The sequence below is a fragment of the Delphinus delphis genome, chromosome 2, assembly GCF_949987515.2.
Source record: "Delphinus delphis chromosome 2, mDelDel1.2, whole genome shotgun sequence".
Classification (NCBI taxonomy): domain Eukaryota; kingdom Metazoa; phylum Chordata; class Mammalia; order Artiodactyla; family Delphinidae; genus Delphinus; species Delphinus delphis.
In genome coordinates this window covers 61807546-61834705 of record NC_082684.1, presented here as the reverse complement: position 1 = coordinate 61834705, position 27160 = coordinate 61807546, and the positions used below count along the sequence as shown (strand labels likewise).

General features: G+C 33.5%; 1 protein-coding gene across 3 annotated transcripts in view; it reads left to right on the top strand.

The window, feature by feature from the left end:
- The window catches only part of MIPOL1 (mirror-image polydactyly 1), a 309506-nt gene that overhangs the window by 39206 nt on the left and 243140 nt on the right, over window positions 1–27160 (top strand). For all 3 annotated transcript variants that reach the window (XM_060004659.1, XM_060004660.1, XM_060004661.1), the window contains exons 2-3: window positions 12716–12852; window positions 13406–13484. In XM_060004659.1, coding sequence (XP_059860642.1) covers window positions 13466–13484 — 19 coding nt within the window. In that variant the 5' untranslated portion in view covers window positions 12716–12852; window positions 13406–13465. The remainder of the gene's footprint in view (window positions 1–12715; window positions 12853–13405; window positions 13485–27160) is intronic.

Sequence of the window (27160 nt, the reverse complement as noted above, 5' to 3'; positions counted from 1 at the left end):
ATCCTTATCTTGTGCCTGGTCTTAGAGGAAAAGCTTTCAGTTTTTAACCATTCAGCTGTGGGTTTGTCATATATAGCCTTTATTATGTTGAGGTATGTTCCCTCTATACACACTTCATTGGGAATTTTTATCATAAATGGATGTTGAATTTTGTCAAATACATTTTCTGCATCCATTGAGATAATCATGATTTTTATTTTTCATTTTTTAAAATGTGATGTATCATGTAGATTGATTTGCAGATGTTGAATCATCCTTGATTCCCTGGAATAAATCCCACTTGATTGTAGTGGATGATCATTTTAATGTATCGTTGGATTCAGTTTGGTAGTATTTTGTTGAGAATTTTTGCACTGATGATCATCAAGGATGTTAGCCTCTTATTTTTTTCTTTTTGTGGTGTCCTTGTCTGGTTTTGGTATCAGGGTAATGCTGGTTTCATAAAATGTGTTTGGAAGATTTCCCTCTTCAGATGGAAGAGCTTGAAAAGGTTAAGTATTAAATCTTTGAATGTTTTGTAGAATTTGCCAGTGAAGCCATCTGGTTTTGGGCTTTTGTTTTTTGGGAGATTTTTGATTATGGTTTCAATCTCCTTACTAGTAATTGGTCTATTCAGATTTTCTGATTCTTCATGATTCAGTCTTGGAAGATTATATGTTTCTAAGAATTTATCCATTTCTTCTAAGTTGTCCAATTTATTGGTGTATAATTGTTCACAGTAGTCTCTTATGATTCTTTGTATTTCTGCATTCTTTTATGTTGGGGCTGTGACTGCTGGTATGGAGTGTTGGTGGTTGGAGCTGGCTTCAGGGCCTCATGGTGGCTGCTGCAGTGAGCTGATGGGTGCAGTTGTCACCCTTCTGGCTGTGAGACCCAGCAGCGACAGGGGTGGGCAAGGCTCTCAACAGGGTGTGCTCTCTGGTGCTAACAAGCTAGAGAGAGAATTTCAAAATGGCACCCCCCAGGCCCAGCCCCAGCCCCTGAGATCACAAAAGTGATTCTCACCAGTATCTCAGACACCAGGGAGTGTCCCAACTGTTCCTGCCTCACCAGCAGACGTTACAAGATTAGTGCGTGGAATCCCTTTATCTTCATTCCATGTGCTTTTTGACCAGGTGTTTTCATGTTGGTTTTTGGGTGGTATGAGTCTGTGCTCAAGCCCTTTAGAGTAGGTTTTCCATTTCCTGCAGTTCTGTAGTTTTCCTGGGCGTATTCTGCATTGGTTTTCAAAGCCAGCTGTTGGGGGCTTCTCTCTCTTGTGCAGGATCTAGGGGTTGGGGTGCCTGATGTGGAGCTTGAATCCTCCCCTCCCAGGGGAAATAACCATACCTTTGTAGTCTTCCCTGTCTGTGGATTGCTGAAGCTGGGGTGTGTTTTTTTGCTTGGGGAGACCATCTCTGCCTCTCCTACCTGCCTCGAGATTGTCCTTTTACCCTTTGTCATGGAGACTCTGTTCATCCAGTTCTTAGTTGCCTTTCAGGGAGAGTTATTCCGCATGTACTTGTAGCTTTGTTGTGGCCATGGGAGGAAGTGAGTTCAGGATTTTCCTATGTCACCATCTTGAATCAGATCTCATGAAATATTTCTGTATAGCATGCTTATATGCCAGCTTCTTGATCCTCCTTACCCTATAGTTTTATTGGGTTAATTACCCTAGTAATTAATGGACTTACTGCTTTCGAAGATGGGGAGGATATCAGTCACATTATAGCAGGGGTCCCCAACCCCCAGGCCCCAGACTGGTACCAGTCCTTGGCCTGTTAGGAACTGGGCCCCACAGCAGGAGGTGAGCGGCAGGCAAGCGAGTGAGCGAAGCTTCATCTGTCACTCCCCATCGCTCGCATTACTGCCTGAACCATACACCTCCCCCAGTCCATGGAAAACTCATCTTTCACGAAACCAGTCCCTGGTGCCAAAAAGGTTGGGGACCACTGCATTATAGGACAGAAGAAACAAAAAACAAAAAACAAAACAAAACAAAAAACCCAAAACAACTCTAGGTATTTCGAGCAAAAGGTCCTTTATATAGGGAATTAACAGCTTACAAAATTATTCCAAGTGCTGGAACAGAAGTCAGGGACTATCTCTAAGAGACCATAGTTCAGGGTTGTGATATTGTTGCAATCTAGAAGCCAGAAAGCTGTTGCTGTCGCTGACACCACAGGTGGCTGTCTTATCTAGGAGGCTCATGCTCCACATTAGACTGCAGAGTCTCTGCCACCAGAAACAATCACAGCTGCCTGACCTTACATGCTGAAAGCAGACAGATGACCTTTGCTTTACTTTCTGCTTCCATATCTTGCTAGAGAACATCTGCTTGGTAGAACCTTTTTTTTTATGTTCAGACCATGAGCTACAAAGAGACTGGGAAGTATAATTTTTAGCTGTTAACCTCTTCCAAATAGAAAGGAAGAGTGAAAGTTGGGAGAGCTGATCCTGGTAACTAAGACAAGGATATAGGTCTCTTCGATACCTCTGCCCCAGTACACGTGTTCACTTTCTGTTATAATACAGTTATATTATAATTTTGTATAGAAAAAATATATAGCATTTACATTATTATGGTCATGTAGATGCTATTCACAACTAATACATGTAGTATATTTTGATTATTTTCCCTTCCCCCTCCCCTGCATAGTTTTTTGCTATTTTATTTACTTGTTGCTTGGTTTTCTGTGTATTTATTATTGATTCAACCCCAGACTCTCTTATCATTTATTTGAAACTCTTCTCAAACTCCTATTTCTTGAACAAATTGCTCCTGGAGTTTTCTTAATGCTGTCAGCTTTGAATGGTTTTTCTGTATGTCTGGTGTATAGCTATTATCCTGTGATTTTTCTCACCATGACCTTGGGTGTTCTTTTCACCTCTTTCATACTTTACTCCCACGTTTTGACGGAGCACATTCTGTACTAGCTTCCTGAGAAAGAATGTAGATGTGGGTCCAGGTGATTTTTTTTTTGAGTCCTATTTTAATTTCTGTGTATATAAAGAAAAACTTTGTAGAACATTGCTGATACATATTTTTCCTATGCTCCAAGAGCTGTAATATGATCTTAGCTTGTGAGAACTAAGACTGCAGACTGTACTATATGCTCTCAGCCTTTAAGTATGGCTTTGCATTCTGCCATTTATTTTGATCTTCGGCAAACAGTTTTGACCAACTTGGTGACAAGAGATGTGCAAGTGATAGTGCTGGACTATAAAAAATGAAGAAATAGTATCACACTGGCTATTAACATGCAGTTATATTGGTGACTGCGTGTGCCTTGATGGAAAGGTTGAGGAAACAGAGGATAAAGATCAACAGGTTTAGCATTTTCAAACATCTCTTGGTATTATGAAGGGTATTATATGCATCACTGTGGTTTGTAGCTAACAAAACAATGTAGATGTGCAGTAGTTTCAGGAAATTTGAAGAAAATGAAAGATCATTGCCAGAATGTGTTGCTGGGACTGCATCTCCATGGGAATTATGTGATGTTAATACTGTATTACTCTGATTCAGTTGCTCTTTTCCAGGGATACATTTTCTGTCCTAATTAGGGTACATATAATTATTTTGCTTTTCCTTTATTTTTATGGTTCTCCCCTTCTCTAACCCTTATTAGGCATATGTTGGAGCATCTTATTTTATCTTCCATGTTGCTTAACTACTTTTTCTTTTTTTTTGCGGTACGCGGGCCTCTCACTGTTGTGGCTTCTCCCGTTGCGGAGCACAGGCTCCGGACGCGCAGATTCAGCGGCCATGGCTCACGGGCCTAGCCACTCCAAGGCATGTAGGATCCTCCTGGACCAGGGCATGAACCCGCGTCCCCTGCATCGGCAGGCGGACTCTCAACCACTGCGCCACCAGGGAAGCCCCTACTTTTTCATATTTTTAAACTCTATTATTCTGTGCAGCATTCTGAGGAATTTCTTCCCTTCTGCCTCCAAATCATTAATTCTGTGCTCTACTGTTTTCTAGATTTTACTTCATCTATAGAGTTTCAACCTCAATTAACATTTCTTATTTCTAAACGATTTCTACTTGGTTCATTTTTGTATCAATCTATGCTTCTGTGAAACCTGCCTGCTCTTATTTGTGGGTTGTGTTGATTTATCAATCTGGCAATTTAAAAATTATACCTATTTTGAAGATTGATTTCAGGTTGCCTAGTTTTCTCTAGTTGTTCAAGTATGAGTCTCCACCTCTCTCTTTTGTATGCCTGTACTACTTTTCCTTATGTTAAATTCTTTCATATATGTTATAGTTTTTTGTGGCTATGAGTTTATTTTCAAAAGAAATTATCTTATAAACGAATCTAGCTCATGACCTACTTCTCCCTTTCTTTTTTTTTCCTCCCCCCCCCTTTTAAATTTCTGGCTGTACTATATGATCTCAGGTTGCTAACCAGTTTTACATTAATTGATTGGCTTAAGTACAAGTTTGGATTCCTTGCCCCACCATGGCAAAGGCTTTTGTTTTTGATCTTAGGTAGTTAACTTTTCCACCTAATTTGGTGGGTGCCTTGTGTCTGGCTCAGATATTGAGCAGGTGGTTGGAAAAAGGGGAAAGTCTGCATAGTTGAACCCTAACCTTTAAGCCTATTTGGTCTCAATCTTCTCGTGGACTACTTGGCTTCAAGTCCTACTCTCTGTTATGGTTTGATTTTGACATGTGGATATTTCTTATTCTTCCTTTTGAGCTTATCTATGTTTTTAAAAATCTATTTTAAAATATTTTAGTCAGTATTTCAAAGTTTGCAATGGTAGTTCTCAGGAGGCATTTCAGCAAATGCTTAATTATTTCAACTGGAATGGGATTTGAATTTGCAGTTCCTCAAAATGAAGAGATAAAAATGAAAATGAATGTGGGACCTGACCTATGACAAACTATCATTTCACCTTAGTGAAAGATTACAGACATACTTATTTCTTTCACTGATATGAAGAGTTATTTATTAAAATAATTTTTAAACGTTGTGAAGAAGTATAAAATTTACCTAAATTTGTTGGTCCAAGCAAGTATAGACTTACCTATTAAATGGTGAAAGGTGTTGAAATTTTGAGACATGGTAGTATCGTCATTGTCACTATTTCTGCTTATGATTCTTCTAAATCACCATCTTTGTTAACTAAGAGGTAATTATTGTGCATATACAAAGAACTATGACTGTTCTACAGATGAAAAACATCTCTAGCAATGGAAATACATGTCTTTTAAGATGAAATTAGGGAATATTTCAGATTCATATAGTTATGGCTCCAACAAATGATAAGTTTGGTTACTTACATTGCAAATCTAGCAGTAACTAACTAGGATGTTGCTTCAGGGTTCAGCAGATGGCCTCTAAGTGGCTTGGTGAAGAGAATGTTTGCTAAAGGTAATAGAGTATACCTATTCAGTTTCCCATATGCACTAGGTCATTGGTAACATAAGGTCTTACTTTCAGGAAATTGTTAAATTTAAGATCAGGGAGTAATTCCAAAGCATTTTAATAAATAAAGTACATATCCCTCAGCGGATAATACTCTCTTTTCGGTTCCTACATAGTAAGATGAAATTTTTAGGCTTTTCTCTAAATGACATGCAATATAGAATCCGTGTGAGGTGTGTGTGTATATATTCGTGGAAGATGTGCAATATTTGTTGCGTGATATGTTGTGCGTATATATGTATCAGACATGAGACTGATGAGATTTTGATAACATTCTATTATAAAATGGAATACTCATTGCTAGTTCTGTGAAAGTAAATGATAGTGTATGTACTCTTTTATAATATGTATTTTAAACTATTTATTATGGAAAATTGCAAACATAGAATAGTGGAGAAACAGAATAATGAACCCCTACATACTCATAACCCAGCTTCAACAGTTATCCTTCATAGTTCATGATAGTTAATCTTGTTTCATTTACACGCCATATTCTGCCTGCCCTGTGAATCCTGCTCTCCTCCCTCCCCCAATCTCTACCCACAACTCCTACCCCAGGATAATATGTTTTATTAGTTATTATTAGTTAGTGTTACTTCCACCAGAAGCCTTATAATGTTTGACTGCTCTTTTATAATAGTTTTAATATTTATGACTAGATAAGTTTCAGTTTTTGGTTTCTCTTTAGTTTCTACACAGTTTATAAAAGGTTTTCTTATACAGTTAGTAGTGTAAAATGTCAGGTTATTCATACAGCCATTTTGCAATAATCATGAATATAGTATAAATCAACACATCGTAGAGATGGAATTTCTTAAATAAAATTCTTATTTTTTAAAATGAAAGAGCATTGTCTTTTGGAAAATGTCTTTAAAAATTAACAGCACACATTGCTTAATTTAGTACTTTGGAACACTGTACAGTTGTATTACTATTAATTTTGTAAGTAATATTTTTAACTCAGTTGATTTCCCATCTTGAGACTTTTTAAAAATAACTTTCCTGGGCTTCCCTGGTGGCGCAGTGGTTGAGAGCCCGCCTGCTGATGCAGGGGACGCGGGTTCGTGCCCCAGTCCAGGAAGATCCCACATGCCGCGGAGCGGCTGGGCCTGTGAGCCATGGCCGCTGAGCCTGTGCCTTCAGAGCCTGTGCTCCGCAACAGGAGAGGCCACAACAGTGAAAAAAAAAAAAAAAAAAAATGAATGACTTAAGAAGTTACATGAGCTTTAGTAGGTCGTCAGATAAATGAAGCTGATGGCTGTGACTTTCTTGATATTGAACAAGAAATTAGAACTGCAAGCATAACATTTGTTGTACTTTCTTTAAAGATTTTGTTTCTAGTAATTGTATTTTGCAACCTAGAAGTTGCCTTTAACAGTACAATTTAAAAAGTGAAACACATAGTTTGCATACAGCACACTGTCCATTGGGAATGATTAGGTACTGTAATTTTAGCCAATTGCATAGATAAACATTATATTTATTATACAATGTATGAACTGCTATTAAGTATTCAAAATGCAAACTAACACAACATTGTAAATCAACTATACTTCAATAAAAAAAGAAAAGAATTAATACTAAAAAAAGTATTCAAAATGCAAAAGTATAACTTGTTATTGGAGTATGTTGATGTTATTTGTTAATGTCCCTGTTACTACTTATTATTTAACTATATAAACTATAGAGAATTATTAAACATTTTTTTGATAAAGTCTGTTAGTAAGCATTATGAAATATGATGAATTATTTAAGAACTTATATGATTATTTTAGAAAGACGTTTTCTGACAACTGTTCTTTTATTTGATTTCAAGTGGCTTCTCATACCAGTTGTCATTACAGATCGATTTAAGTTACTCTTAATACTTCTTTACCGTTGATTTGCCAAGAACTTCAGTTGGTTGTGTGGAAATGTAAGCCTTTGTGTGAAGGAGTGTGTCCTTGCATCAGAACTTGGCAATCACATGAATCTTAAGAAAACAGGCTGTTTGTTCCCTAGAGAAACTATTCTATAAGATGACTTTGTTTTTATATTCTGTTCTGTGCTAGATTAAGTGATTTAGTTTAGTTTGGCCTAGGGCAAAACGTTTCAGGATATTTTAGAAAATCCTGTATCCCATTAACCCTCTGAAAATAACGCTAGTTTTAAAGTTTTGCTTTCTAAAATTTTATCAGTAGGCCATGCAATACCAGATTCATTCTCAAAGTGTCATTTGTAACTGGCGCTGAAAGCTATTGCAGTGTTCCATCTGGTATATGCAGTGTTCCAGGTTTTGAAAATCTGAAAGCCATATATCTTAAACACTAAATATTTATTTCCTCTTAATTTGATGCCCTTCCATAATTTTAAATGATGGGAAGTAGTTCGTCTTTTTTGATAGTAATTTCTATTATAAACTTTTAAACGTCAGAATCCCGAACACTAAGACTATTATAATAGTCCCTAATTGAACAAAGCAGTGTGATTGTTTTAAGAAATGTATGCTTAATTCTCAGGAAACTCATTCATTTTAAACTTTTCTGTTCTAAAAAATTTCTGCCATATATTAGTTAAATTAGAACTTTTCACTCTTCAGAAACCAAGCAAGCAAGCAAACAACCATAACAAAGTATAATTATAAAAGTTAATTAGGCAATAATTATTTTTTCAAAGTTTCAAGGGAGTCATAAAGATTACTTTCTTTCTATTCATTTTGAATCTCTTAGATGTAATGTGGCTTCCTTCAAAGTTTCTTGTTAAATTCCAAGGTTATTAATAAATGTTTGATCATTAAGTTAAAAATAATACATGTACTTCGTAAAAAAATAAAATTATACAGATAGATAGATACAAAATGAAACAGAAATATTTCTTTCCCTCAGTCTCTCAGTTTCCCTGCCTCAACTCTTTTAGGCCCTTTATTCAGAGTAACCACTGGTAATAGTTTCCTATGTATATCCTATTCAAGCATGTATATTTACATATGTAAGTGTAATTTTACATTTTTTTCTGTCTTTAATTTATCCATGTTCTGTACGTGTATTGTTTTAGCTAAAGATTTATTTTGGGTAGGAAATTTATTTGTCTTACCTATTTATTTTATATTTAACTCCTAGAACAGTTGACTGACACATAATATATAGGTGCTTAACAAATACTTGTTGAGAGAATCTTCCACATCTGTCTATCCACCTGTATGCCCATCAAATACATACTGAGTACTTACTGTATGCCAAACACCCTTCTAAGGACACAGATGAAAGAGAAAAGCAAGGGCTGTGTCTGAATGTAATTTCCTTATGCATAGTTGGCTGATACATACCAAAAACAATGAAATAAAACCTAAATGAATGGGTTTCATGAAGGTAGTAGCACAGGTAATGTGATGAGAGTGAGAGAGGAGTTTCTACTTTAGATAGGATGGCCAGGCAATACCTTTTTGAAGAGGTGAATTTGAGCAAGGCCTAAATGATAAGAAAAAATGGTTTAGAGATCTAGAGAAAAGAATTCTAGGCAGAGGGAATAGTAAGTATAAAGGTTCTGAGGCAAGAATAAGCTTGGTGAGTTCAAGAACAGAAAGAAGTTCAGTATGACTAAAGCATGAGTATTTTCTCATACAAATAAATACTGCTTCAGTGTGTATCTTTGTACATACAACTATGTTCTACATATTTTAAAAAGACTTTTAGTAGTGGAGGGGTCAAATAGTATATGTATTTAAAATTTTGATAGCTATTGCATGGGGCAACTTTTATCCTTTCTCCCTAAACCTTTTCTTGCTTTTCCAGGCTGTGGGGAACTTGGGTTGTCTGGAGCTTGGTAGGGAGTGGGCTGTGATGTGAAAGGAATTCTTTTTGTGAGAGAATGTGCCAAGAACTGTGGCTATTTGAAAGACTTTTGTCTCATAAGATGAAAATCCAGCAGTAGAAAATATGTATATGTTGAGTTATATGTTAAAATATCTGGCTCTCAGAAATACAGTGCTCTCCTTTGGCCATTTAATGAAACCATTCCATTGCAGAAATTATCAACATTTCTCAATCTAGAAAATCCAAAATTTGGCATGGTTATAGTTAGATATAATTGGAGTTACATATAGTTGGATATGAGGCAGTATTATAAATGATTCCTAGTTTGACGCTTTGGATTCACATCACACAAATTTGAGATTAACTAAGGAGGCATTATGAAAAAAACACCATTAAACAAAGTCAGCCGATCACCTTGCCCATGTGTGGCTTTTGTGGAGTAAGGTAGAAGGGTATCTCCTATTTAAAATAAGTTTTAAAAAATCCTGGGTGTTTTTACTTTGGGGAATGAAATTCCTTCTTTAAGTGCCTTTCTGTCAAAGAAGGATTGTTTAATTTTGAAGGATAAATGTCAGAATTACTTATAACTTTTTAGGCAGATTAGAAATTGTAGACTAGTCAAAGAACAAATTTTGTTTCATCAAGTATTTTACTGCTGAGTAAACAAGGAGAGTCAAGTCCCGTTTGAGAGCATAGAGATGTTTGTTTAATTTTTTTCAATCTCTGTTTTTCGATAGGGTGAAAGTAGGCAATTTAGGTAGATATATTCAGATTCCAGTATATTTACAGAGAGAAGGGGGTATGTGGTTTCCCTGGCTATTAATTTCTCCTTTTTTCACTTCTTCTGAGAACTAAAAACAACTTGGAGGAATGAGGTCAGGAATCTGTGATGGAGAAGATTTTAGTTTAACAGATGCTGATATGGTATATTCTGTCTGTTATAGTAAAGATTTTATTTTTCTTTTTTAACATGGGTTATTTTTTCTAACACAAAAACGAAGTTTAGTTAGATTTTATTTTGCTGCTTGAACCTGGTGACATTAATAATGATAAAGCAATTAACATATTTTGTCTGTGATACAATGATTTAGCACTTTAAGAAGCCTAGTTTATCTGATGTCTACTATAAAAATCATCCCACTGGTTTTAATGTGAATATATAATTTTTGATTGAAAAGTTCTTGATATCAAATATTTAAGGTGAGTGTAAAGAAAGGAATCAGTATTTTAATAGTCTTAATCCTTTGTCCTATAATGTGTAGATGTGTAAAATATGTTGATGTTTACAAAAATCTTCTAGTCCTATTACAATATATAGATATGTAAGTTGTAATTAATTGAATCATTAGAACATCTAATTTTTGCTTGACAGTATGCAAATGTGCCATTAAATCTGTTTTTAAAGATTTTTCCAGTTTAATGTCTGAATCCAAATTCATAAAGAGTTGGAAAAATGAGATGTCTGAGCTATAGGATTCACAGGGATTTCATATGAAGCCTATTTAATCAGGATAACACTGTTATTAATATTCATAACGTCAGCTGGAACACAAATGACAGACTTTGGGGCCTAAAAATTTTACTTGGTGAATTTATTAAAAGTAGCTTAAAAAATTAATGGAATTTAAGTAAAGTTGGTGAATATGAAAATCTTGTGTTAGCAGAAAAAAATCTCTATTAGAACTTTCTTTAAGAAATGGCATTGATGTCTTTTGACAGATTTCATTGGTACTTAAAGAAGAAAGATGCATGAATGGTCATTTAAGAGGATTTAAACACATTGGCACATTAATTTTTACATGAATAATAAGTACTTTCCAAAAGCAATTAACTTACAGTGTACAAGATACGAATTGAAATATATGACTGTGACATCAAGGGCAAAGCAAATGTGCTGTACATTTTAAACTTAGTGGCAAGACTGTTTAATATTTTGTTTTATTTTATTTTTATAGCTTGCATAGGCCATGACTTAGAATAATGTTCCCTCCCCCACCAAAAAATATTGGTATGTTAAACATTATCCTCTGCAAGTCTCTTTTGTAGCTATTGGAGAATTAAACATTTGTTGTGCTATTGGTAATATTTGAGAATATGTTCAATTTTGCAGAAAGTTAAAGGGATGATTCTAAATAGGTTTAGTGCTACAAATACATATGTGTTAATACAGACTTACTGATTATAACATAACTCAAATGTATAATAAATACGTTTCTGAAAGTTTGTATAAATTTAGTTAATAAGCATCGAGTAGTGTTCAAGTAAATTTGTTTTGAATGTTAGCCTAAGAAAGTAAAAAGTGGGGAATGGCTTAAGTAAAACTGGGGTGTGTTTTATTTTGTGTACTACCTGCTCCCCTTTATGTTTTAAAACGTGCTTGTAATGATATTATACCTGTGCTCTAGTTTTTATTTTTGTTATTGGAGTTCCTTAAAAACAATTAGTTTTAGACCATTTTGTATAATTACAGTAATACCAAGTATTTTGTTTTACATTCGTCAGAGATTATTTTTCTTACAAATTTTAGTACTTACAAAAAGCATAGCTTAGTTATTATCTCTAACATGCCAGTTAGGGTTTACCAGTGAAAGAATATAGGTATTGGTCTTGCAGTATAAGAGGGTACTAGAAGTTTCACTTGCAGTCAGTGCTATATATGAATGATTCAGTTTCATTAGATTTATAATAATTGCCAGGTATGTTTTGGGACTCATATTCAGAACTTGAATGGAAAAAGCATTAATTACTAGGGTGTGTAGAAATTATCATAGTAAGCCATAAATTAAAATTTTTTGTATAAGGAATGAAATCAAATTGATAAATTGATTTATTGGGTTTTTTGTTTGTTTTTTAGTGTCTTTTTAAAAGTTAGGTTTTGGGTTAGGGGGACATGTTTTGTTTTTGGCTCTGAAATATTCACTTATATGCCCAGGAGAGGGCAGCATTTTACTATATCAGTCTCATAAAAGAATTAGCCCTGCTTAGACTGTCAATGTTTCTTGTAATTACTCCCAGTATATTTGTTGCTTGCTTATGAATTAACTTGCATTTATGGAACTAAATCATTCCAATCATTTAATTACACCTGAGGAGATGAACTATAATTGCTTGCTTCCAACTAGGATCTGATATGGCTTGAGCAGTATTAATTTGGTGTTTACTTTTCTGAGTGCTAAAAGCATTAAAATGATTGTGCAATGGGATTACATTTTACTAATTGCTGGCATTCATTAGCTGGGTAAATGATGAGGAAGAGTGACTGTATATTGAAGAGGGATAAAATTATGGTTTTAAATAGTATATTACTAAGCACATTAAGACCTGTAAGACATGTTTTAAAATACTCCAGAGGTTATTAAAGGCTATATTTTCTACATGTCTTGCTATATGAATCTCTTATTAAAAGACCGCAATTATTATTAACCTTTTTGGGCAATATGGAGGGAAGTGGCTTCATTGACTGGAACATATTTCTTTGATATTAATAACTTCCTATATTTTCAGCTAATCCAAAAGTAAATGAGGAACTTAGAAAAAGATTGCCAACTCCAGATCAACATATTTAGAGAAAATTGGAAAGGAGAAGCTTACTACAGCTTTATTTGAGGACTTTTTAAAGAACACAGAGTTCTAGCTGTGAGGTAAATCTAATTTTATTCTCCTTAAAAGCATGCAAAAAAAAAAAACTTGCATAGTTTTTATGATATTTATTATGAAAACAAATGCAAGAGAGAAAAATCAGTAACTCCACAAGTTAATGATAATCTTTTAAAAAATTAGAATAGCATTTAAAATTACTTTTACAAGTATGAAATGTTTTATATGAAAATATGCATTCAAATCAATAAATCTGAAATTTGACAAATAGAGTAAATTTTTAATTTTTTTTAATTGTTGAAATTGTAGTTGGAAAGACTTAAGTTAAATAAATTAAATGGTTCCTTCACCAAAGCAGCAAGAATGTCTAGAAGCTTAACCTGAACTGTATTTACTAAAATATAGGTGTGAATGAAAGAACTTTTTTCTGAGAAAAAAGATTTAATTTCACGTGTTGAAATACACAGTTAATTGTCCTATTATAAATGTTTTAGAAAACCATTTATCCTGTAAATTCTCTGTTAAACAAAGGTAAGGTTTAGGTGTGTTCTGATATATTGTTTTAAGTTTATTTATCTAGAGTTGGCTTTATTTTAGCTTCAAATCTTGGCGCAGAAACCAGAGACGTTGCCAGAGCAAACAGGAACGGGAGTACAAATGGACGACTGGTCAAAAGGTAAGGACTTTTAAGGTATTATTACCAAACCCCAGGTGTTGTGCTTGTTTAAGGCACTGAATGAAGTGTGTTTGTTCTAACCAATATATTAGAGGCAGACAAGCACAAGTGCACACGCCTGCACACATGCAAGGAAGGAGGCACACACAAAGAGACCCACATTCTGCAAAAGGGACACAAAGACACATGGAGAAAGAGACATGCACACACACAGAAAGGGACACGCACAGAGCAAGAGATATTGAGAGAAAAAAGGAAAGCAGACACACAGGGAGAGAGAAACACACACAAAGTGATAGAGGAGATTGAGAGAATGAATGGTAGAGAAATGAATACAGAGAGGTATACTCAGAGAAAGAAACACAAACAGAAAGGAGACACAGACATAGGATGGAGATACTAAACTCAATGAGAAAGACACAGACACATATACAGAGGCACACACACAGAGAAAGACACAACATGCATAGATACACACAGAAAGAGACACACATATTGAGACTCACAGAGAAGGAGAGATACCAGAGTGAGAGAAACATGGTGAGAAGGAGACAGAGACATACAGTGAGTGAGAGAGAGAGAGAGAGAGAGAGAGAGAGGGAGGGAGAGGGAGAGGGAGAGGGAGAGGGGGAAGGGGAAGAGACACACTGAGAGAGGGGGGCACAGGTGTACATGCAGACACACTCAGAAAGAGACACACAGAGACAAGAGACACAAAGTTAAAGAGACATGGAAGATACACACATATACAGAGAGAGACAAACATATATGGAGAGGGAGACACATACACAGAGAAACAGACCAAGACACATACAGGCACAGAGACACATGTAGAGACACATGCACACCAAAAGACACACCCTGAGACACCCACAAAGAAACGGAGTCAGAGGGGGACTCTCCCTGGAGAGTCAGGGCCACAGAGACTTGCAGAGATGTGCAGAGGGAGGCAGAAAAAGGTACTTCGAAACAGAGACAGAGACATGAAAACAGAGTCAGAGACAAGGAGAGAAACAGAGAAAAGGATGCACACAGATATGCACAGGCAGAGGGAGAGAACAGTCAGACAGAAATACAGTTTGAAAGACAGGCAGACTGAGAGATGGCCTGAAAAAGGGAGAAATGGTGGTTGGGTGGAAGGAGGGATGGATGGATATATGGGTAGGTAGGTAGGTAAGTAGAGCACATCTATCTACGTATAGAGCATGGTAGAGAGAGGGCCATAAAGACAGAGGTTTAAAAAATGTTAGGTTTTTAATTGAAGTCTTTTACACTAAATCTGGATACAGTTGCAAATCTGAAATACTTGGAAAACAAATCATTCTGAATATAGTATTACATATAATTGAAGACTTTGGCCTTTATGTTCATCGTTTTTATTTCCTCTAAATTTAAAAAAAAAAGAATTATTACCAAAACATTGCATACATCTCTCTCTTTTGATTCCCCCTCCTTCAACAGGGCTCTTTCTTTACCATTTATCAACCACACTGTTACCTTTTTCAGAAGATTAAAGGCCATTTTGGGGAACTGTTGTATCGTCATTAAACTAAATCAGTTAATAGCTACACATTCTTTTGAGGAATAGAAAGATGCTATACTGAGTATACCTTTTTTGATTTCTGCATTTGTTTTTGATTTCTACGCTGTTATAAATTTTCTTGTCGTTTATGCCACCATTAGCAGCATTTCTCCTCTTATTTGTGATTCTAGGCTACTTGTTATGAGTTTAGAATCCAGGTAACTGATTGCATTGTGTATAAAGGAATAGCAAGTGATACCTGAGTAACGTAGTTAAAGGTTTTTAATGCAAAGTTAATAGCTTTAGTGAATGGATTTTGTGGCACTTAATTTTAGTCTACTCTCTTTATATTCAAGTTTGTGATAAGGATGTATTGGTGTGAAGCCGAAAACTGATTTGTTGTAGTTGTTTTTACTCATTTATGCAAATAAGCAAGCAAACACTCTTCTTTTGAGGAACTCAGAGCAGTTCTTACTCAATATATGTACAAAATAAGAAAAGAGGAAGTAAATAATGATGCCCCTGTAGCTTATGTTCCCTATTCAGAGGCCACATTGCTATGAAAGCCACGTCATTCACATTATAGACAAAAGGATCTTTAAGGAGCCAAAGGAATTATTTTTAATATATCTAAAGAATAGGGGCTATAGAGGAAATACTTCTCATAAATGTAAAATAACCAAGAAAGATGTTAAGGAACGGAGCTGCTGAAGCTCTAGGACACTTTTGGAAAGGAAGGTTTTAGGGCTAAAGACAGATGCATAAATAGTTTGCAGGAGGTACAGACGTGACTGAAACATCATTAAGAAAATTTGCATTTTTACAGACATTTTTTTGAACATTGGAAATAGGAATAAGACATTCCTTTATATAAAGGGCCTATTAATGAAACATTATTAACGAATAAATTTAAACAGGTAAATGTAGTATCTTTTAGTTTTGTGATAACTGATATGTTTAAACAGTAAAATCTCACATGGTTATTTCTTTGATATGGGATTTTTCATAAAGCACAGATTACTTCAAAGCTCTATCTTACAAATATTCATAGGCTGTTCTTGTAAATAGTTATTTTTATTTAAAGTTATCTTATTTTTTTAAGGAAATGGAGCTACTTAAAAACTTTTATTACACGTTGCATCATCTTAGAAGTTTCATTATAAGGAGTGCTGAAGTGGTTATTCTTTTCCTAGCTTTATTTTAGAAACATTGCTGAAATATTTGATGTCAAAGAGTATGAGGTAAATAATGTTAACAGGTAAAGCGATTACATTTTTCTCAGTTTTTGTCATTATTCTCAGTTTAGAAAATGTAAAGCTGAGGTTGGTAGGTAGGATGAGTGAAGACATCTACAAACTGTCTAGGTTTCTTTAGGTAGTTAAAAAAAAATCCTGAATGAATGAAATTTTAGGTTGATGGAAGCAATAGGTGAGTGAATGAACACGTGTTGTCAAGCAAGCATTGGTAACATCTTCTGGCTTCTTAAGAAGTAAATGATGTTTTGTCCTTTCATGAAAGCTTTCTGTTTTTCAGCATTCTTTTTTTCCCCCTGCTTTTTAAGGAAAAAAATGAAATGGCACAAAGGACATATGCAAAGTTAACCCTCAGAAAGAGTCAGTTATTATATGATTGTTTAGCTTTTTTTAGCATTTACTTATTTACTTAACTATGTAAGAAAAAACTCACGGGGGTCAGAAATCTCTTACGAATAATTATTTGGAATAGTATGATAAATTTCTGGATAGCTCTTAAATTTGGGTGATTTTTATTAAATTAGCAGAAACATGGTTTAATTGTTTATAGTACACAACAGTCCATTGGAAATAGTTTAAGTATTATTTATGAATAAACATGTCTGCCATAAGTATACATACCTACAGTAATATAGGTAAAAATGAGGTCTGGATGCCAGTTAAATTTAGAATATTGTGAAACTTATTTAAATCTAGAACCTTTAGGGGTCAGTGTTCCCTAAGAAAGGTTAAAGAAGGTTACTGTGCCTACCCAAATTAAACATTGTTTGCTATGTTTTAAATATTTCTTACCAATTGAGGGTAAGAAATGGTAGGAATCATACAGCTTGAAGAAGCTTTAGACAAAAACCTTTCAATTTTATGAGTTTCTTTAATATTATTGTTAGGTTTATTATTTTAGGAAATTATATTTAATGTGTTTTATACACAGTAGGTATTTTCACTTATGTATTATCTCAATTTAGATATGAATCATATGTTTTTAAACTATTTTCTTTTAAGCTTAAAAAGTGAGCATGATTCTAAATCATCATACTCATTTGAAACTTGAGAGATGAAAAACCTTCTAGAACTGCTTATGTCAATAGATTTCTTACATGTTGCAGTTTATTGGAGGCTAGCAAATCTTTTAAAAAATCTTATCTTGCTGATTTAAGTAAAAAGCAACTGTCTTCTTTATTTCCAAAGATGATATGATTTTGTTTCCATGATTTTTATGTTTTTTCTGTCAAACAAAATAAATAACTAGAACTAAAACGTAGCAAAAGGTAACTTACAAGTGATTTGTTAGTTTCTTCTTGAGTCAGAATACTATTTATTTTTGCTTGGCATTTGGAACCTGTGTGCCACCATCAACCTCTTTTATTATTGGTTCATTTATCTTTCTCTCTTTTCAAAAAGTATGTGTTCTTTTTACCCATATATTGTTCTATAATTGAATTACATCTAAAACTATTGCATGATTTGCAGGCATTTTGTAAGAGTAGACATATATAGAAACACCATGGGAAAACAAGTAGGATGCTTTTAAATGTCTTTGGTCATTATGACAAAAATAATGGAATCTCATATCATCTTCATAAGCTATTTTATTTTAAAGCAGACAGAAAGGAAATGGCAACTTGCATAGAATGGCCCTCCATTTCTATCAGCAAGATAGCTGGTAGAAAAAAAATGATTCCCTAGACCTTATGATTAGACCCTCCTTGAAATTCAAGATTTTGAAAATATCTACATAATTAGTCATTCTGTATTGAATTATAAGATTTGAATTATATTTAATAATTGGCTTTCTAGTAAGTAATGGTATATTTTCCCTGAATGAGTAACACAATTTGTTTTTGTTTGTTAATTTTATTTTTATTTGTTTAAATTTAAAGGAAAATTGCACTGGAGAACTAATGCATTTAATAATTTCAGTGAAATGTTATAGTAGAAAGAATATAGTTTTGGAACTAGACAGACCTGGGTTTTAAGTTTTCAGTCTTCTATTTACTACCTACCTGGACCTGGGCGGAAGTTTCGTAATTATTTTTAAGCTGTGGTTTTCTTGTGTGTGGAATAGGGAGATGCTTCCCTTAGGAACATTTTGAAGATTAGAGATTGTGTATGTAAAAGCCCTACTACAATACCTGAAACAGGAAATGAGTTTATTTAATATGGGTTTCACATACCAGAGTAATTATTTTCAATAGTGTGGTGGTGATAATGGTTTTTATAGATGTTTATAAAAAAATAGATTGTTGAAGTATTTTACACGGCCTAGATAAGTGGTGGTTGTTATCGTTGTTCTTCCATCCAGCTGTGAAAGGTAGGTCTACAAAAAAGTTTTAAAATTATTAAGAAACATCATTACTAGTATTTGAAACGGTTATTATTAGTTTTATAGGAAGCTTATTCTCTTCAGATATAATGTTCTCAATATCAGAAACTTGATTTCTTTTAAGTAGTATAGTTTGTATTTACTATATTTATGTTTTGTAGAATAGAATGTAAAATCAATTAATATTCTTTTAGTGTAAAATCTAATTTTGTCTGTATTGAAATCCCAATTGCAATAAAAATCTTCAGACTAGTGATATCACACAATGTGCCTTTTCCTTTTGGCAAGTGTGAATTTAAGAATACATTTTTAATTTTCATTTTGCCATAGAAGGGTTAAAAAAAGAGCATATCGAGGTCTGCTTAAATTTACTATTTATCTCCATAGGACCTAACTTAATAGAGTACTGGTAGTTTCTTACACATGACCATCCAGAATATTTGAGAGAGTAGTTTTAGGACTACTGGAAGTGAGCCAACAAGGATTGATTCATTTCCAGAGGAAATGCTAAGGCTATCCTTAAAAGCATGATGGAGGTTATACTGTTTTAGAAAAAATTAATTTCTCTTTTTTAAAATAAGTTTACAAAATAAATGAGATTCTGGGTGTCTGTTTTTTAAGCTTCATGTGAATGATTATGTCCTGACTCTTGGCCTCATTAAGAAAATGTAATGGAAAACCAAAAAATTTTTATAAGGGCAACTTAGTTTTCTAGCTGGTTATGAAGTTTTTTAAAAACTGTGTTTTGAGACTCATCATTTCTGATATGAGTAATTCACATTTATGAACTTATACCATAAATATTTTTTACTTCTATTTTTTGACAGTTTTTAAAAAATACTTTATTTTGTAGAGCAGTTTTAGGCTCACGGCAAAATTGAACATGAAGTACAGAGTTCCCATTATACCCCTACTTCCTAACCCCACACAAGCACAGCTTCCCCCACTGTCAGCATCCCTCAATGGAGTGGTACCTTTGCTACAGTCGATGAACCTGCCCATATATTCTTAATAAGGGAAAAGTTTGGGAGGTAATAGGAGTCTTTCTTTATTTCTTTTTTTGTTTGTTTTTACTAAGTATAGAGTATTTTAGGTAGGTCAGTTCAGGCTACACTCTTACATGGAATTCTTACTACACCTTTGGTCCTTCATTTTATAAAAATGACAATTACTAAGAAGAATAAGCATGAAAAATGGTAAATTTTTTTAATAGGAGTACTTCTCCATTTCTATGCTATGATCCTCTCTTTATACAACTTGTGACTACTTCTTTGGTTTAAGGAAACTCAATTCTACTTTTAATAAGCTCTTTTAAATTTGTTTGTGGCCATGAAAATATATTTTTTTGAAATAGAAAAGTTGCTTGAATTTTTCAAAAGTTTTTTGCTTTAAGTTCTCCATTCTTACGTTTCTGTGCTCTCTGATAAAAGTCCTCATCCATTTCTGGTTATGGCCCTTTCATGCCAGAGCACTTCCTGGAACACATAGTTACAACACAAATCTCAAAATAATATTATTGAATCTTAAATTTTCTAAAAATTTGAATTTCAGTGTATCATATTTAAGATGATTATTTTGGTCTCCATAGTGGCTGCATTTGTCACCTTTAGCGTGATTACTGTAAAGTCCTGAGTGTGCATTGGCATTTTGTTGATTTTGTAGATCTGAATCAATTTACAGTGGTGTATAGACTGAATTTATGACCATTTACACAGTTGATTCAGGCTGACTGGCTGTTTGTAGAATAGGACTGATGTGACTACATTTACTCACTATTTTTGGTTATAAATAAATCTGGTAGTTAAAAATTTGGGGTTTAGTACATGTATGTAAGTGTGTTTTAATCAAAACAACCTATCGTGTAAGACATTATTATCTTTTGGGAAGAAGTTTCGGATACAAATTTTCTTTGTGTTTTGCCTTTTCTGTTTTCTCTTGGGGAATGAAAAACAAATTTAGAACAAATCAGGCTATAAAATTTTGAAATTGGTTACGTAGATTATTTCATAGTCTGAATGAATGATTGAATTAAAAATATTCTAATCTATAGCTTTTGGGTAAAAGTGATAATTTTTGTCAAATGGAATAATTGTGCTGATAAGATGTAAGGTAAAAGTAATTATTTTAGAAAATTCTATTTGGACTTTATTTTTTGAGTGATTTTTGTCTTCACATATTGAAACTTTTTGGTACTTTAAAATCAGGGTGCTAGTGGATGAAAAGTTAAAAGTGATCAGTTCACAATGATAAAATTATACTTGTATAGTTACTGAATATGTTAGTTTTTGCTAATTAAATATTTTTTAAATTAAAAATCATGTCCTTTTTAATAGTTTCACTGGTTGTACGTAAGGTAATTTGATGTACTGTAAAACATAGTAACATTCTTTGATTTTGAGCATTTCTAATATAGAAATATAATCAAAGTTAAACACAAAATACCTTATTTCCTTCCTTAATTAATATCCTGTTTTTTAAAGTTTTACCCCTTCTGTTCAGAATTTTCAGGTTAATGTTGATCCCTAACAGATTAGGATGGGTAGGGTTTATTTAGCCTTAGTTTCCTTGAACCAGTAACACACATTGGAGGAAATATGATAGGAAAAGCAGGACAAATACATCGTCCTGAAGGATTCAGGGTTGTATATAAATTCTAACATTTGGAATGTGGAATGTATAATATTCTGTATCCCTTCCACAGATTAAAATAAGTGTAGAGAACTTACAATTTGAAAAAATTCCCATTTTAAGTAGATTAGATGATTTCTGAATCTTCATCAAGAAACCAAATGTTGCAGAATTTGGAGTCACTGAAACCTTTTATTCAATTGCTTTTAAGAGTTCAAAGTTAAAAAAAAATAATGATTTCAGTTCAGCAAATCTGATTTTTTCCTTTCAGAAACGTTCATTGCCTATATTTTATAATCAACCCGTATATTTTAACACCAGGATAGTGCTGCATTAGTCCAGGTAAGAAGAGCAAAGACAAAACAAAAATTTTCATTAAAAAGGAAGTCCTTGATCTCCTGAGAATGCAGTAGAGACTAGCCTCAGAGGCTTCCTCTGCATTTTTAATAGGCCATTGGTCTCTATTAGGTTCTATATTGGTCTTTCATTACCTTTTTCTTTTTTAAAAATCTCTGCCTCTCCCCAGAGTCACTTGAAACAAAAACATTATAATTTTTTCTCTTTTTTTACTTAGGCTTTTTTTGTCTCAGGTTTTCAATGCTGTTTTTAAAAGTTAAAAAATGCTACTAACAAGGAGCTGATGATGCTATGGTGCAACTAACAAGGCACACTAGTATAGTAGTCACAGCTGATTAATAAAATGAGAGTCCCTTCCTTTTCCTTTTGTTCCCTCCCCCCAAAACAAATGGTGAATTTGAATAAAACATACATCATTTGCATAGAAAGTTATGTAATGATGCCATATAGAGTATAATGATTTCCTAAAACCTTGTATTTAAAGTAACCTGAATTACAATGAGAGATAAACAGAATATTTACCCATCCCTTATGAGCTGCTGCTGATATGTAAATTTATTCTTCTACTTTGCACAAATATACTTTTGAGCTACTGCTTAAACACTTTGAGGTCCTTAGTCAAACAGTTTTAATGATGCCTCCAATATTATGAAAGTGTGACATTTGATGAATGTCTCATATAGTTTTGATATCTAGGCACATGTCAACAAAAAAAATTGAACATTGGTTTGTCATGCAACACCTAGATAATTTATAATTTTACTGTTTATATCCATCTTGACATTTTTTATCTGCCAAAGGCAGGTTTCATTTGGAATCTTAATCTGAGATTTATTTGGTGGATCTGGAAATCATAGCTAGGGTTCCCACAGGAAATGGTCCATCTACCAACAGATTAAATGGCAGTCCTGCAGTTGTTAGGGGAGCTCTGCATTTAACACACATGCATACTCATTCAGTCAGCACTGGGGAGAAAAATTAAAGTAGTAACCCAGGTTTAGGAACAATGTAGCTAAAAAGTCCCATATTTGCTGAATGACAAAGGGTTATATAGCAGCATTTCATTTTATTATTCGTGCTTGAATTTCTTGTTTGCTCTGTTGAGTCTGCTGACGAATACTAATAAATGCCTGCAACAATCCAGACGAGAGATGCCTGGCAACAAAGCTATGCGGTGGACCTCCCTGATCTTCTCCAGTTCACAACCTGACCTTTTGAAAAATTGGCTGGGCTAAGCCGCAGAATTTGGGTGTAATGGTTATTGTTAACTCCAGCTTTAGGATTTATTAATTTGTGTGATCAAGACTTACCTATACTTCAAAGTTTCAAAAGACCAAATACAATCATCCATCCATTAGAACTAACATTGTGTTTCAGTGATTTCCACTTGGTATCTGACTGGTGATTCTTCTGTTTTGTTTTCCAAATCTAAAAATGTTCTTAAGTAAAATGAAAGGCACATATAAAGAAATAGGTTTTTTTCCTCTCTTTACAATTGTTATTGGAAAAGTTACCTTCCATAAATGGTTTATGGAATTGTTGAATTCATAGATAATTAGTATGTGTTCATACTTAGTAATCAAAAGAATATATAATTATGAAACCTGTTTTACTTGCAGTGGTAGAAATTTAAGACTTACCTAGTTGATTCATATTTTTAATTACTTTATATAAATTATTCTTATAACAGGAAAATTGAAAAGGTTAGAAATATATAGTAAGTAGCCAAATAGTTCATATCACTGGGGAAAAAAGAGAATAAAGAGTACCGTTGTGCTAGTTAATCTAATTTTAAGATAGTTTTCACAATCATTTTAGCTTAAATGATATTTGCAATGGTTTAAATAGGGTGATATAATTTTTACAAAACGTTAATTTATGCAATATGTTCATAAGTTAGGCAGTGTAAGGTTTAGGCAATTACACTATTATACTGTGTTGATGGCCTTCATTTGATGAAAGACGTTAAAATTTAGAAGCTGAAACATTACAGCAGAACAGTTCTTGCACAGAAGTGTGTTGAATGAATATTGATATGTTCATGACTATTTCAGACTTGAAACAAAAACTTATAAAAATTTGGTGTAGTACTACCACTTTAGTTTTTTTTAATAATAAAACAAATAACAAAATTCCAGTAAAGTGATTTCTATGACTAGTCAGTGGATAATTTGTAACATGGTACACTAAGCCTTTGAATTGTCTTAATCACAGATGAAATAACCTCACCAGTTCTTTTTGACATGTTTATTTAGGGATACAACCATGTATGGGAATGTAAAGGATATAGTTTATTTTGAATTCATGTCCAAATGAATAAATTATTGACATTCACAGGTTTCATGATTTTCCAGGTTAACAAACCTTTACCAAGCCTTATTTCAAAATCTTATAGCTATATCCAGGCTCTCCCCCATCACATGTTTTTGACTTCCCCTCAATATATATAATACACCTTATCAGAATCACATAAAACTCTGTATCTTTGCTTTTCAACGTAACAGCCAACGGCTACATGTAGTTTTGGATGCTTGAAATGTGAGCAATGAGAATACAGAACAATGAAAATGAAAGTTATAGTACTTTTTTTCTTCTTCTTATGGCTGGTCAAGCCGAAAAATAAATTGAAAACCCCCTGAGAGAGAGTATACAGTATGCAGGTAACAAGTTTGCATATTTTAAGCCAAGGATCCAAAAGTTACCTGATTTCTTGTGACTCCTAAATTAGAATCTCTGTAGGATAAGTACCTGTGATCTACTAGCTATGATCCTGATCATATCTAATATCATGTGCCAATATGGTAGTGTTCAAATTATGTTACAGAAACATGTTATTTAAATTTCTTATTTTCCTGCCATGGGATTGAATTTACAGAAATATACTCTTAGTTTTCTTTCTATGAGGTTGAATTTTCTTTCAGGATCTTTCTCTAATGTCAGGATTTCTGAATTTTGAAGTTCTGTTACTTTTGTAACTTATTAGTTTTATAATCTTATACAAACTTTATTAAACCATTATGTATTAACTACAAGTTTTAACCTTAAGTATTTTCTCTTTTTTGTATGTTTTTCATTGAACAAAGTAGCATTTTATTTATTTTCCATGTTCATGTCTTCTGTTCTTTTAATAAGAAAATTTTTTCTTACTATATTTTATTTATTCTTACTACATTTTAATAAGAAAATCTTACTTTTAGCTAAGTAGATTCTTGCAAATAATAATAGCTAACATTTATTGAGTGGTATTCTGTACTGACACTTTTCCAAGAGATTATATAATTTAAATACTTTAATGCTCATAATAACCTTTTGAGGTAGGTGCTTTTATTATGTGCTTTTTACTGATAGGGAAATTGATGAGAGGTTTAGTAATTTGGTAAAGGTCATACAGCTGTGTGGTAGAGACAGAATTCAAACTCTGCAGTCAGTCTTCAGAGCCCATGCACTGTGGTTCTGCTTGGAAACTCTAAATACACCAGTATTCTACTTGGAAGGTCTAAACTTTGCTCTTGTACTCACTCATATTAAGTGGAACCACTATGATATGGCAGAAGTTTATGATGTCCTTCTTTTATGTTTGGGGAGAGAAAAGCCCATATATGCATCTGTGTGGAAAACTAACCGCCCCACACACATAAAGGAAGCAAATAGTCAGAAATATTTAGTAAAGGGAATAAAGAATATTTATACACACATACAGATAGATAATCTATGTGTAACTCAGTTAAGGAATTGGTTAGGAGCCACTAGCTGATGCTGTGTTGAAACTAATGTTTGTTTAGAAAAATTCTTAACCATTGAAAAAAAGACATTTGTTTAAAATGTGGGACTACTATAGTACTTCCATCATGAAATCAAATTTACACTTATTTAATAGCAAAAAGTGTCATATCATTTTGATGTTTTTACATAATGTAGTGATAGACAATATACAAAAGAAGCAATAAATATGAGGTTTTTGTTCTTTTTATATTTATAAAATCAGATGCTATGATATAAGTAATAACCTTTCCAAAAAAAGAATAGAGTGTAAAGAATTGGTGACCAATTATGTTAGCAAGTGTCAGAGAGCACATTAACAAATTGCTTCCTTTATGGTTCATTTTAGATACAAGTGCCCCTGAGTAGCACCTGCATCTGAAGGAGAGAGATCCATTTATTCAAATGTACCTGCCTATAGCACCTCCATTCCTCTTTCTCTTTCTGCCACTGAGCTCTCAGGTACCTGAGATGTTGCTATTCTGAGTAACCCCTGTAGGATCCCTAGAGACAATTCTAGCTCAACCACTCTGAAGAAACAGCTCTGTAAACAGTATTGACCCCACAGGGGACCATCAAATCCATTTACACAGATACCAGTTGTCACAAACTATTTACAAAGCCAGACAGAACAAAATTCCCCAGCCTCTAAGAATCCCTATTTGATTCTAGCCACCTCCTCACTTCTATATAGTAGTTGTGAAGTAACAGTTATTTTTGGCCATGAGTTATGATTTCTTGGGTAGCATCAATTTAACTGAGTATATTCAATTAATTCAATTCAGTCAGTTTAACTGACATTAATGTATAATTATCTGGAGAATTGAACTCAAAAGGGATCCTAAAGCTTTCTTTACTAGGTTAGGAAATAGTATAATGCTGTTAATTTTCTAGACTAAGGAACTGAGAATTTAGTAGCAACGCTAACATTGGGTTAGTTGACAATAGTAATACCTCCAGGAGTAAAGGGAGAATTTGTTAGATCTTGAAAATGATCCGTTGGAAACAGTATGAAAGTCACTAGGGAGATACAGGGTCTTCAAAGCATATAATACAGCTGGCCTAGGCACATGTATTAAGTATTAGGATTCTAAAAAGTCTTTACTAAATTTACCCACTTTGCCCAGATGAATAAACTAACAGTAGCAGTAGGTGGCATTTGAGGAATAGTGAGTAATAATCTTCCATAACATCATTTTCAAATGGTCACAGGATAGGTTTACATGGCAGTGATAGCATTAAATAATAATAGCAAAAATTGGGGAATATATTTGGTTTGAAGTGGTTAAAATTCTTATGTCCAAATAATGCAGTGTGCCTGCAGAAGAGCAAATAAATAAAGGGATTGATAGTTGTCATAAAAAATTTCCTGTTATTTGAGAAAAGAAAGTTAGATTTCATTGAATTATGAAGAAGAGATTAATAACTTATTCTATAAGTTCCTATGGAGAAATGAATTTAAATAGTATTAATTCTGTTAGTCATAATGATGGAACAATTAACAATGACATTGATTCAACACTGAAGCAAATTACTAAAGAAAGTTACAGAGTTTCCATTTCAAACCATATGAGAGAGATAGAGAACAATCAATAGAATAGTTTTAGTTTAAACTTTCATCTGCTTAGAGATGAATTTGAATCAGAAGTGAATTGTTCTTTAAAACATTTATCTTATCTTTCTATTCGAATAGTGTATGAAACAGACCTATAATTTCACTTTTTGTTGCATTTTATTGGTATATTTCTAATGCAATTTTCTTTCAAGTGATGGGGTAATACAACATCTCAACTAAAGCTTTTAGTGGCATCATCCTGTTATCACTTGACAAAAG